The following is a 14011-nucleotide window of genomic DNA, read 5'->3' on the forward strand; positions in this document are numbered from 1 at the left end:
TACAGAAGGAAGTACCACGAGGACTAGGTCCTCTAACTAATGGGCCTAGCCCGGTGGAACAGAAATCTAGGTCTTCTAATTTAAACAGACAAGAAAAAGGAAAAACTCATGCACACAGAAACTGTAATTACTCTATTTAGTAAAATGTAATAATAATAGCTAGCGCACTAGGGAAGGAAACTCAAACCCTAAGTAAGTAACAAGTGGATCCCCACCAAAAATACAGTCACTTAAGAAACTAAGCTGACTGCCAAATGGAGACCCAATAACGGTCAGAAATAACAACAAGAGCAAGTTCAGGGGTTCAGGGAAGTAAATATTGTGGGAAGAAATATCCAGGGAATTGTTATGGCTAGGCTTGTATAAGCCCTGGGGCTGATAGCCCAGTACCAACCTATGAACCTATGTTAACTAACAGAGGAAAATGCCAAAAACTAACACTCTACCTGATATATATATATAAAAAAAGGTCAACGGCACCTACAAGGAACTCTAAACTGGCACACAGGATACCAGACTAACAACAAGTTTGAACTAAGATTGCACCAAAAGGCAAACAACGCAACTGCCTAGGATAATAGCAACCCTAACAACACAATATTAACTCTAATACTATATTTAAATAGAAAAGAATATGACACTTAGCCAGAGCCAAGAGAAGCACAACCGAACTTGTCGGCGCGGCAAACGAGATCTGGGGTTTGTACTGGTGCACTATGGGATACCTGTTTAGCCATGAGTTAACCAGAAGTCTTTGAGCTTGTAAATTGGCCGAGTCGGAACAGAGGATCGGCTCCGAACCCATATGTAAAAATGAAGGTGAGATTGGACTACACACAACATCTATATTTAGTATCTTTGTGTAAGAACTTACCATAACCTTAGATGTCCTTCTCTGCTATATGCTGCTGTATTCATGACATCAGAGAGTTTGCCTCTGGTGAACTCTCATACGTCCAGCCATTATACAAAAGTTAAATGCCTCTGCTAGGGTGTGTGTGACATCCCATGCCTCTCTCAGACATCGGTCGTAAACAGACGTTGGATATAAAGTGGACGTCAGCACGCACCTCTTCAGAACTGAATGCCGCCAGATACAGCAATAACAGAGTGATTACTCCAGAAATTAGCCAAGTATGACAGGGAAGGCTGTACTACTGAAGGAGTGGCAGACCAGAAGCACCTTCCACAAACCCATGGAGGATGGCTCTGGCAAATCCTGCCCTGGCTCTAGAGACCATATCCCATTTGTAGTGTGTGGTGAATATGTGAACTGAGGATCAAATAGCTGCCCCTAGGATAGCAGCTGTGTCCAATCCTTTAAGGAAAGCCCCTGAGGGGGACAATGCCCTAGTAGAGTGTGCCCTAACTGGGGCTGGGAATGACTTACCATGGTTAATTTAGCAAAAGGAAATGCTTTTTGATATCCAAGAGGATATAGTTTACTTGGAAACAAGTTGACCCAGGGCAGTATTGTGGTAGGAGATGAACAGCCTGTCAGATTTTCTGAAGGATTTGGTTTTGGCCAAAAACTTTAGCTGTCTGTGTACATCTAGGGAGTGAGGTATGTCTGTGTACATCTAGGGAGTGAGGTATGTCTGTGTACATCTAGGGAGTGAGGTATGTCTGTGTACATCTAGGGGGTGAGGTATGTCTGTGTACATGTAGGGGGTGAGGTATGTCTGTGTACATCTAGGGGGTGAGGTATGTCTGTGTACATCTAGGGGTGAGGTATGTCTGTGTACATCTAGGGGTGAGGTATGTCTGTGTACATCTAGGGGTGAGGTATGTCTGTGTACATCTAGGGGGTGAGGTATGTCTGTGTACATCTAGGGGGTGAGGTATGTCTGTGTACATGTAGGGGGTGAGATATGTCTGTGTACATGTAGGGGGTGAGGTATGTCTGTGTACATCTAGGGGGTGAGGTATGTCTGTGTACATCTAGGGGGTGAGGTATGTCTGTGTACATCTAGGGGGTGAGGTATGTCTGTGTACATATAGGGAGTGAGGTATCCTCTCTGCTCTGTTCTGTAGAGAGGGGGGAAAAGGGATGGCAGATTGACAGTCTGACTAAAGGACAAGTCGCTTACCACTTTGGGCATGAACGTGGGATTAGTACACAAGCATACCGTGTCCTTGTGGAAGACAGTGAAGGAGGGGAGGTATGCCATAAGAGCCTGGAGTTCAGAGACCTTTTGGGCAGAGGATATGGCCACCAAGAGTATGGTCTTCCATGTGCAGTGCTGGGGGGAGCAGTCTTTGCTGGTTCAAATGGTGGGAGAGTCCATCTTTCTAGGACAAAGTTAAGGTCCCAAGGAAGCAGAACTAGCTTCCTTGGTGGCTTCATGTGAACAGCCCATCTTAGGAAAAGTTTGACCTCTAATCTAGATGCTAAAGGAGGTATCAGGGGCAGGTGAGCGAAGATGTAGGATAGGTGGATTTTAATGGAGTATTTATTATTTTACATTTATTGACTGGGATTGTCCGACTGAGCTGAAGAGCCCTTTTTCAGCGGTGACCCTGGGAAAAAGGCTCAAACATATTATACAATCTTCATTATAAATTAGCATTAAACTGCAATTTTGCAGGATTATTACAAGGCATTAAGTAGCAATACAATGTTATACAGTGTCAATAATCAGGAGTATAGCAAAGCTATTTACAAGATATATAAAAAGAAATATGTCATTAAGATGAATATAGTTTTTGGGGTAAGTGGTTACAAAAACCCAGTTTTATCATAATGTAGTTGCATGAAGGCAAGACAGTTATAACAGAATGTTTCTCTGAGGCAATTTGTTTAATAGATTTTAGAAGACAGTAGAAGGAGTAGTCAAGGAAGATTATAGAGAGAGCTAGTGAGAAGAGTGAGTAGTAGAAATAGGGGATGATTAAGGACGGAGAGTGCAGTGGCAGGACCAGTGACTTTTAAAGTTCTCTTTGGTGGCTGTCTTAAATTGTTTAGAATGTGTAAGGATCCTGATTTCTAGTGGGAGCCTATTCCAGGAAATAGTGGGGTGACAGCTGTACATGTTGCATCCAAATTTAGACTTGGGTTTGTAGATTTGTAGTAGGTCTTGGTTAGAGCTTCGGAGAGGTCTGGAGGGAGAATAATGAGATATGAGAACGGATAGTGCTGGGCAGTAAGAAAACTGGTATAGGATAGCATGGATGGCCTGGACCTGAGAGAGAAGAACCTGGTGGGGTAATTCAAGCCAGTTTAGGTGCTTTGTATATGACAGTCCAGACTTCATGAGATCACACATGTAGGACAAGATCACTGGAGGCTCTGCCATCAGTGGTTGTAGGCTGTTTTTCCGACACTATAAGGAAAATCTCTTCCACTCTGACAGGTAGGATTTTCTGGTAGTTGGTTTTCTGGTCTCCTGCAGAACCTGGATCATGTCATCTGTATATAGGTGTCTGAAGGGAATGAACGCCCTATAACCCACAAAGCGAGATTCAGTGTGGACAGTTGAGGGTGAAAGAGAGTGTTCCCCTGTCCTGTGTGGTCCATTCTCTGGGGTAACTTGTGGTGACTGCCCTTGGCTAGGTGAAATAGAAGGGGGAACCAATGCTGCCTTGGCCAGTAGGGAGTCACCAGCAAGATTTGAGGTTGTTCCTTCTGAATTTTCAGGACTCTTTGAATGAGAGGAAAGGGGGGAATGCATATGCATACATCCCCCCTTCCAAAAGACTGATAAAGCATCCACCTTCCAAGCCTCTAGGTGAGGTGCCCTGGAGCAGAAGGTCGGGAGCTGTCTGTTCATAGGGGAGGCAAAGAGATCCACATTCGGAATACCCACTTGATGGACCTGGTCCAGAAACACTTCCCTGTTCAGCATCCATCCGTGAGCCAATGACATGGTCCTATTTAAGAAGTCTGCCATCACACTGTCTGCAGAGGGGATATATACTGCTTGGAGAAGGATTTGTTTCTCCAGTGCTAGTCTGCACAAGAGGTAAGACCTTGCCCTCCCCTTGTTTGCTGATGTACCACAGCACAGTTGTGTTGTCTGTGTACCACCTCAGGGTGCCTGGGAGAAGCTGACCCTTGAAAATATCCAAAGCTAGTATCAAGGTTCTCATTTCCTTGATAGTGATGTGGTCTTTTTGTTGAGTGGGGCTCCATGTGTTCCTCACTCTCCAGTTTCTTACAGTTGGTCCCCAGCCTGTGTCTGAAGCATCCGTGAAGAGGTCTTGTTTTAGGGGTGTGGGCTGGAGGGGCATGCTCGGGTTTGACTGATTCTGGGAGACCACTTCAACTCCTTGGATAGGCAAGGAAGCATGGGGATCATGAAATCTAGAGGATGTATACGTTGCTTCCAGATGTTTCTCAAATACAACTGGAACTTCCTCATGTGTAGCCTTGCCAGGGGGGACCATGGGGAAAGTCAAGGCCATGAATTCTAAGATTCTGAGGAATTCCCTGGCTGACATGGTTTTAAGAGGAATGATCCCCTGGAAGAAAGATGTGAGGGTCACAATCTTTTCTGGTGGCAAGCAAGCCATAATTTCCCTGGTCAAAATCCAACATCCTAGAAACACCTGATCCTGAGAGGGTGTCTGGGAAGATTTTTTGTGATTTATGGTGAATCCCAGACATGTAAGGCAGGAGATGGTGAACTGCAGGTGTTGCAATGCCATAAAACTTGAGGTAGCCTGGATAAGGATGTCGTCTAGATAAGCAAAAAGCTGTATTCCTTTCATCCTGGCAAATGCCATGACTGGGGCCAGACATTTTGTAAATACTCTTGGGGCTATAGAGAGACCAAAGAGTAAAGCACAGAACTGATAGTCTGTAGAATCCACAGAGAAGCGGAGGTACTTCTGGAAGACAGAGTGGACAGGGATGTGCAAGTAGGCATCCTTTATGTCCAGGGACACTAGGAAAGCCTGAGCCAGAATGAGTGACAGAAGGGTTGGGAGAGAGAGCATCCTGAAGAAGGGGACTCGGAGGAAGGGGTTTTGATGGGATAGGTCTAAGAAAATTCTTGAATAAAAACGTTTTCCTATTGCAGGCTACGAGAACTCCTGGATGGCTCCTTGAGCAAGAAATTCCTGCAGGATGGGAGGAAAAAGTGGAATTTGGTCTTTAGGTGGGAGAGGGATGCCTTTGGGAGTGGGTCTGGTCTCACAGGTCATGAAGTGTCCCTGCTTTATGACAGATAGGACCAAGGAGTCCAGGGTAACCCGCTTCCAAGTGGGAAGGGCGAGGGAGAGGTGCATGGATAATGGGGTGTCTGGGTGTAGGGGCTGCTAGTCACAGACTATCAGGCTTTCCCTGAAAGGACTGTTTAGATGATGGAGTGGAGGAGACAGACCTAGAAAGGTGATGTTTCTTGTGGTCTTTTCTAAGCTTAGCATGTATTCTCTTAGCTGAGGACCTGATAAAGGAAGTTTTAGCTGTGTAATTTCTCTAAAAGCGTGGAACTGAGGAGACAAAGATATGTCTCAATTCCTGCAGTTCCTTACCTTTGGTCTGGAGGGTCTTAAAGAGTTCAGCAGCTGCTGAACCAAACAGGTTTTTGTTGTCCAGGGGTGCATCAAGGTGCTTCACTTTGATGTCATCAAAGAGGGGTTGCTGCCTTAACCAAGAGTACCTTATGATAACAGATCCAGAGGCAGCAGTCCTTGTAGATGCTTCTACAGCATCGTAGCTGCACTTGGAGTGTTTGGTGACTTGTGTGCATGAATTCAAGAGAGAGGAAATCTTAGCTTTAGCAGGGGAGTCAGGGACCTCTCACAGTTGCTTAACCACATCTTCTAAAAGAGCCAATAAATACTTGGCCATGTGTGTCTGGTAATTGATTGCTCTTACTGCTAGGGTAGTAGAAGCTTTCATTCCCAGATGTTCCATCATTCTGCTCTCTTTTATCAGACGCAGTAGAGAGGTGAAGGGAAGTAACTTTGAGGTTTTGTCTGTTGCCACAGAAATAACTGCAGGGTCTACAGAAGGGGATTCGTAGAGGAAGGTAGCTTGCTCGGACACTTTATAGAATCTATCTGGATGCTTGGGCACTGGGGGCTGTGTATCAGGGCTTTTTGAAGCAGCCAAGAAGGAATCCAGAAAAGCAGGGTGTTACTGGGGGCACAGAAGAAGGGCTGGGAGACTCCAGTTGAAGAAGTTCACAGTATCTCTTTTGGGTCTATGTCACTTGACTGCTGTCCCATTTGAAAAAGTTTTGCATTTTGGTCCTCACCAGGGGAGGCAGTGCCATTGGATTCCTTCTCTGGTGAAGCATACTCCCAGAGGAAAAGCCATCTGAGAAGAGTAGGTGAGGAACTCCTCATCAGATGAATTCTCTTCTCCTGAAGAGACGTCCGGGGCATGGCCCTTAGGGGTAGAGGGCGTAGGGGCCTGTGCAGGCATCAGGCTCTGATGCGAGGCCAGAAAGGCATTGAACAAGCCTTGAGTGAAGGCCTGCCAATCCAGAGGCTGTTCGACAGGTGAAACAGGCAGAGGCTGAGAACTCTGTTTAGTTTTCTGTTTTGTCTTCTTATGGGTCTCAGGGGGAGAGGATTCAGAAATGCGGTGGTGGGTAGGTGGGCCAGACGCCATCTGGCACTCCACTAAATCAGAGACGTTGCACTGGCCCTCAGATATAACGAGCCTTGGTTCCCCCTCAGCAACCAAGATGGAAGCCTAAGATTCCCTCTGGGATGTAACCTCGGGCAAAGGACAGATTTTCTCTGGCCTTTCTACCGAAGGAAGCTCCTAGGACTCCTGCTTGAACTCCGGGCCTTCACCAGCCTCAAGAGCGACGGCTGAACCGGAGAGTGCAGTAGTCTATTCAGGCCTACTTTTTTTGGCCTTTTTGACTGGGGGCTCATCCGAGTGTTCCGACATTGGGTCCATCCTAGATGCTAGAAGTTTGAGTCTCTGATTTTCACGATATAATTTTAAGGGTGCAAGCCAGCTTCTGAGGGTCTTGGGGTCAAATGCCTTACAAATACTACAGTGGTATGGTCATGTTCACAGCCTAGGCAGAATATTCCAAGCTCATGCGAATCCTTATGTGGAATTTCCCTTCCACACCTACACTTGCCCTTCCCACCTGACATGTAACCCAAAACAGTAGCAAGTAACAAAATAGAAACCCCCCCAAATGGGTATTTATCTGAAGTTGGATGAAGAAAGTGCTATTAATGGAAACACGATGAATGGAGCTGGCAGTCACAAAGGTGGCAGAAAAGTTCTGAAGAGGTACGTGCTGACATCCGCTTTATACTCAACATCCGTTTACGACTGACATCCAAGAGAGGCACGGGGCGTCACGTGCACCCTAATGGCAGCATTTAACTTTTGTATAATGGCCGGATGTACAAGAGTTCATCAGAGGCAAACTCCCTGATGTCATGAATACAGCAGCATATGAATAAGACATTACCAAAATAACGTGCATATATTTAACATCTACTTCTTCCACTGAAGTCAAAATTTTGCACTGAACACTTCAGCTAAACTCCATTTCAGTGAATTCTTGGCTCATCCTGTGTCATTATGCAGCATTTATTTCTACTGAAATTCCAGCTGCTCTCATTTGCTTGTGCAACGTTCCTAAACAGGAAGTAAGAAATGGGCGCCACATCATATCCAGTCTGGCTTATTCCTCTTTTCTATATGTGACTTGTGTATTTGTTTCTCTTTCTTACTTTGTATTTCTGTTTGCTCTGTACCATTATCATTAACCCATTTCTAGTAGGTGTATATTAATCTGTTTTAACGTCAGACACCTATCAGTCTATTTGTACGATACTGCACATATTAAACTCGTGCCCACAATACCATCTCTCATTATTTTTTCAAACAAAATTTGATATGTCTGCAATATTATCCCTGTCAAGAGGTTAAATCAGCCTTTGACTAAAGTCTCTGTTTACAGATGTTTTCCATAACAATTTTAAAACTTCCTGTTATTTCATGTTTTGCAGATAACCATTTAATTATCAGATATATTCCGAGCTGTTAACTATGACTGCCACCAAGAAATTTAAGGAGCTGGTGTTTCTAGTACAAAGAAAAAAAAATGTCTCAGACTTTTTATTTTGACAGTAAATCAAAACATACCGTAAACTGTTCAAGATCAGACACTATGAAATAATTTATAGCAAATGGTTTTATTTTTTCATTATCAATATTTCTTTGAAATATGAAAAGGAAACTGCTTCTACTTACAAGGTTTTTACCTCAACCAATGCCTCATGTCTGCTCAGTTTGACTTTTTTAAGGTCTTCACGCCGGACAGAATGGTACTTGCGTTTCATCATGTCTTCTTCTGAGATCGGTTTCTGAGACCGGCTCTGTAGGCAACCCAGTAATGCTGGCAGTGAGACGAACACTGTACATAATGTAAACCAGGCAGCTGGAAATGTAAGTTGGACAAAAGTTACACTCACATTAAAACAACTAGATGATTTTCAAGCCATTACACTCTTCCCCTTCTCCTAGAAAACAAGATGGCTGAAAATCAAAGTATTTTTGCACATGGAAACCTCCTCAGGGCTAAAAGGTTAGTGTGCTTCATCTGGTAAGTCACCACAATAAGTACCTGCTAATGCTACAGCACAAACAAAGGTATTGTGAAGTGCATTTTTTGGTGCTTTGTTTAGGAGCACATTTTTGAATTCATTTTTTATGATGGATTGCCTAACAGCATGTTTTGTGTGGGTTAAATGAAAGGTCTAAAAATGTATCACTTCCAGTATGACTGTGGCATTATCACAGACAAAACTGTATCTTGGGGAACCCTCCTGTGGTTATATGATTACTTCACTACAATTACGTACAAATAATTTCATTTTTTTGCTGTATTTTTTAGCTATTATTTTGTTTCCAATGACTTTGGGTATCCATACATCCCAACAACTGTCCAATGCAAAGAGTCTACAGAGAAAAAGAACTATGTAGGAGGTATTTTCTATAAGTTAACATATTATTGGGGATTCAGTTGTTCTTGCCCTTAAATTACTGCTAAATCCTTAAAGCAGGCCTCTGTGTGCTCTTTAACATCCCTGTTCTCGTGCAAACATAGATAAGCCAATGAGACTAGGATGGATTTGTGGGATTTTGTTGGGTTCTGCATGCTGTAGCACCCGTAAGCCTCTATCTACGGACAGCCTTGCAGTGGCTGAAATCCTTCCCCTTTCTTGATGAGGCAACCATCTAATAGTTTCACCTCTCTCTCCTTGCTATTTTTAGCACCCAGATTGCTAATTTAACATGGTTCGTCTCTGACATTGGAAGATACAAAGTTAAGTGTTGTTTGCCTGGCCAAAAAAAGTACATATGACCAAATAAAAAGCTAATAAAATTCTGTCAGTAAAGTAAGCTGTCCTTCAAATGCTATGAAATTTTCTAATAGGCTGTGCAGAAAGGTCATCAACATTATTTATAACAACATAGACATTAAATTTGTTTTGGCATCTCCTGGTAAGAAGTGAAACAAACATTTCCCAACAATTCCTCCCAACGTGATACAACATTCAGGAAGAAAAAAAATATTTTCCACAAGTAAGCTTACTTCAAGTATCACAAAAATTCAAGGGCGAACACATATCTTTCACAGAACAAAAAACTTTCGTATAAAGCTGTTATACATTACAGGACATGCCAGTTTTCACGAATGACAAACTGGAAAACAGCCGTACAACAAAGTCAGGAACTTACTGTACACATTTTACTATCAATGATCATTGTCAAGGAGGTCTGCTTTTTCTATTCTGTAGCAGGGATACCAGGATGTTGACCAAAGAAAAAACAAAAAAATAAGCTTATTATTTGCCTGACTTCCAGAAATATCATATCTAATGACATACGTATGTATGTATTTAAACATACATAAAAACAGCATTGCTGTTAAACACATCGCAACACAATGACGGCACTTTGGTGCCTAACCAACAACATTCTCCTCAACATTACAGGAGCAATTTTCATTGACCAACAAAAGTGTTTACCTAATCAATCACCATTTTCTCACTTCAAAATATTCCTATTAGTAGCATCCATCACCTCGTTCCAAAACGTCTTGTCAAACAGATTCTCCAAAGTTAATTAAATTGTTCCTTCTCTTAGCCCGTACCTTTTTCTATGGGAATACCCCAAGGGTCTATTGTAGCTCCACTTCTCTAGTTTCATTAATAAACAGCCTCAAGACCTTCCTACTCTATGATTCACCCTCTGTACTAATGAAGTGGTAATCTTTAGGTCCAGCCACATTCACTGTATAATCAGTCAAAACACAACCGCAAAAATACTTCCAACTTCCTCACATCCAGGCTCCTTAACAAAAAAGTAATACTTATCCCACAAAAACAAAATATAATCTATTTTGCACCACCCAGAAATTAAAACAATCACAAATCCCACTCCAACCTCCACACACCACACTACATTACACCAGCTGCACTTTCTCCAAATAAGGGAATCCTTTCCTCCCACCAAAATGAACTACAATCCTCCTTCCCCATCTTTCGAGTTAACTTGAAAAATTCCTCCAAACTCAGTTTAACTTTACTTGCCACACAGCAAGCCAAATTATGTAATGGCCTCTCAACCTCTAGTCATACACTCTCTTTCTTAACTATTAAAACCTCTTAAGTGAACAGACAAATCCCTTGCCCCAACTTAGTAATGCTTGCTTCCCCTAACACTGCCCTTACCCCTCACCCAGGCATGCAACTTACCTTAAAAAATCCTTCCATAACAATACTGCTACTCAGACAAATACACACCAGTAGGGTTATCGGTCATGGCTGGATTCAGAACAAGGTAACCTAGGCAGCTGCCTATGGCTTGGTGCTGAATGGGGGGGGGGGCAATCTGGCCATGCATGCAGCATTATTTGTTTTTTCTAAATTGCCTTGTTTTTTTTGCTTTTTTTTTTATTTCCTTAATTTTTTTCCTATTCACCATGGGTGCAAACAAGCACAAACAAATAAGGCAGACTACTTATTTATGGTATATGCACAAGATTCAAAATATGCCTGGAAACTTGTCCAAGGGAACAGAATGGAGGTTAGTTTTCAACAGCATCTGGTGTGTGTGTGTGTGTGTGTGTGTGTGTGTGTGTGTGTGTGTGTGTGTGTGTGTGTGTGTGTGTGTGTGTGTGTGTGTAATGCCCCAGTTAAGAGGGGTTGCCTAGTTAAGTGACTTACTCGGGATCACACAGACTCAACTCTGCACATTGGCTAAGGGAGGTAAGACTCTAATCCTCCACACCAACTACCAGGCCTCCTATAACTTTTTTTTTTTTTTTGCTTCATCTCTGAGAATTACAGAAATAAAAAAATATACTTTGACTAAAGACACACTAAGATACACTAAGCAATAACCGATAAAAATATATGGTTCTACTACTTTAGTCAAACAGTCCATACATTGACCTACAAAACGTAGACGGTCAACAAACTGATTATCAACATCTTGGCCTGTGCAACTTTCAGACATCATTTTTTTCCAGGAGGGCAAGCCCCCTACACCCTCCACAACCCCTTTTAATTATATACATTAACTCCAAGATCGCACAATACTTGGGAAGAGGGAATATTTCCCTACCTGGAGATTGTCCATCTCACACACCTCTCGATCACCTGCAAATACTGACCACATGCAGTCAATAAAACAGATGTCAATAAACTTACATTTATACTAAATGCAGGGCAACCATACAGCTATGTATATGTATGTATATATATATATATATATATATATATATATATATATATATATATATATATATACACACACACACACACACACACATTTTGGGCTAATTTCTATCTCTTTCATTTCCCTTCTATAAAAACCGCATTTGCATGGTTTTGCGCACCAGGCAGTGCCGGTTAGCTACGGTTAAATTATTCCCAGTTCCACTAAGTCTACTCTTCTGTTTTTCCCATGAAACTAGTCAAACTCTCCACCTAAGCACTCAAAAAACATCTTACAGTCCAGCACTTGCTCATGCCTAATAGCAAGCACTAATATACCCTGACACTGACTGCCCAGCAGGGCAAGGCTCTTTATTCACCCCTCACCAACCAAGCAGCTCACCCTACTATTCAGGCATGACCAAAGGGCAACTTCAGGTGCACTCTCCAGTCCAGCTGGTGAATCTGGGTATCCTGAGGCAATGTTACAACTGCCTCATGTACACAGACAACCCTCTCCTCCTACCACAAAACACTAACATATGCGAGAGGTGCAATTATACAGCCAAACTGGAAGCGAAGCTGTCTCCACCCAAGACTGAAACAGGTAGTAAAGAGGAGAAGGTTAACACTTGCACCACACCTCCAGCCGCACACAGACCTACTAAACCAGCACTGGCAAAAAAAACACAAAATCATACTCAGAGGCTCTAAATAAAAACCTGCAAAAGCATCAGAGACCTCCAAAGCAGACACCCAAACAACTTGCACTTCCCGTCACAAACCAGACAACACATAAAACACAAAATCAGTGTGCCGCACAATCACAGCCCTTAAGGTGAAATAACATACCTAACACACTAGTAATAGGTGACTCAATAGTCAGGCACACTGACGCCCCACTCACTAGGCTGGACAAGGAGAAGGTTACTGTTAGCTGCCTGTCGGGAGACAGAATCTGCCACATAACACAAGCACTCAGGTCACTCCAGAACAAGTACAAATATGACTCTGTCATTGTTCATGTTGGTGTGAATGACCTGAGACGTACCACCCTGCACTACATGAAAAGAGACATGGAAGAGCTCTCTGATCATGCAGCCCAGGCGGGTATGACCCTGACCCTGAGTAGCATCCTGCCCTCACCAAGAATGATACCTCAGTATAAAGAAAAAATGATCAATTTCAACAATTGGCTAAGCTTCTGGTGTCATTCAAAGGGGATCCTGTATCTGTCAGCCTGGGACGACATGCTCGACAAGCCGCGTTGCTTTGCAAGAGACTGCTTGCACCTGTCACCCCTAGGCTTTTGAATACTGGCCAAGGTTCTTGCTGCCCCCATAGTGCCTTTTTTAGGCAAGGCTCAAAAGTCAAACCCACCTGCATAAACAGCACAATTAACAAAAAACTGTGGGTTATGCTACTCAACGCCAGGAGTTTAAATCTTAAAATGCAAGTGCTCGAAGCACTCCTCAGCATGGAGAACGTCGACATCTGTGCAGTAACTGAAACCTGGTTCAAGGCTCCAGAGAGCACCCCAGCACTACCAAGCTAAAACTCATACCACACGTTTCGGCCACAGAACACAGACCGAAACACAAAAGGAGGGGGTGTATCCATATTCATCAAGGATACCTACACCTCCAGGTTAGTGGCGTAGCATGATACCTCTGAGATCATCCATGTGTAACTAACATTGGGCAAATCTGCAATACAAATTGTGGCCTGCTACAGATCACCCTCCATGACCCAGAACCACCACTCCACCTTTCTGGAGACACTGGAAAACATGAAAGTCCTGCCGAACACCCCGATATTGGGCTATTTCAATTACCCTACCATTCACTGGGAAAACTACTCTAGTACAAATTCCCAGGCCCAGCGCTTCCTGGAATTCATCAACTCAAACGCCCTGGATTAGCTGGTAAACTCCCCTACCAGAAGTGAAAACATATTGCACCTGGTCAACACCAACATGAGCGACAGGTCTTCCACATCAGAGGTCAACCCGTCACTGGTTAGATCAGACCATAAACTAATAACTCTGGATGTCCACACTTCACCATCACCCCCAACTAAGGAAACCACAGTAAAAAACTTTTCTAAAGCAAACTTCACCTTACTTAAGACAGAGGTGGTAAGTTTCACAGCCCCCACTCTAATGGATAATGCTGCCCAAGATGCAGAAACCTTTACAAATACACTCTATGAGCACCTACAAGGATGCATGGATTGTGCCATCCCTAGCAAAACCAAGACTCACTCCTCTAAGAGAAGGAAACCAGTTTGGTGGAGCCCTGCAATAAACAGGCTATACAACAGAATGAGGAAACTAGTGGAGAAAAAAAGCAAATCCCAA

At 43.2% G+C, this 14011-nt stretch overlaps 1 protein-coding gene across 3 annotated transcripts in view; it reads right to left on the reverse strand.

Moving 5' to 3' along the window:
• The window catches only part of ZFYVE27 (zinc finger FYVE-type containing 27), a 1067636-nt gene that overhangs the window by 858717 nt on the left and 194908 nt on the right, over positions 1-14011 (reverse strand). For all 3 annotated transcript variants that reach the window (XM_044056911.1, XM_044056910.1, XM_044056912.1), the window contains exon 3: positions 8180-8366. In XM_044056911.1, coding sequence (XP_043912846.1) covers positions 8180-8366 — 187 coding nt within the window. The remainder of the gene's footprint in view (positions 1-8179; positions 8367-14011) is intronic.

Source organism: Protopterus annectens, chromosome 14.part0 (genome assembly GCF_019279795.1).
Source record: "Protopterus annectens isolate FY-2018-M chromosome 14.part0, PAN1.0, whole genome shotgun sequence".
Classification (NCBI taxonomy): Eukaryota; Metazoa; Chordata; order Ceratodontiformes; family Protopteridae; genus Protopterus; species Protopterus annectens.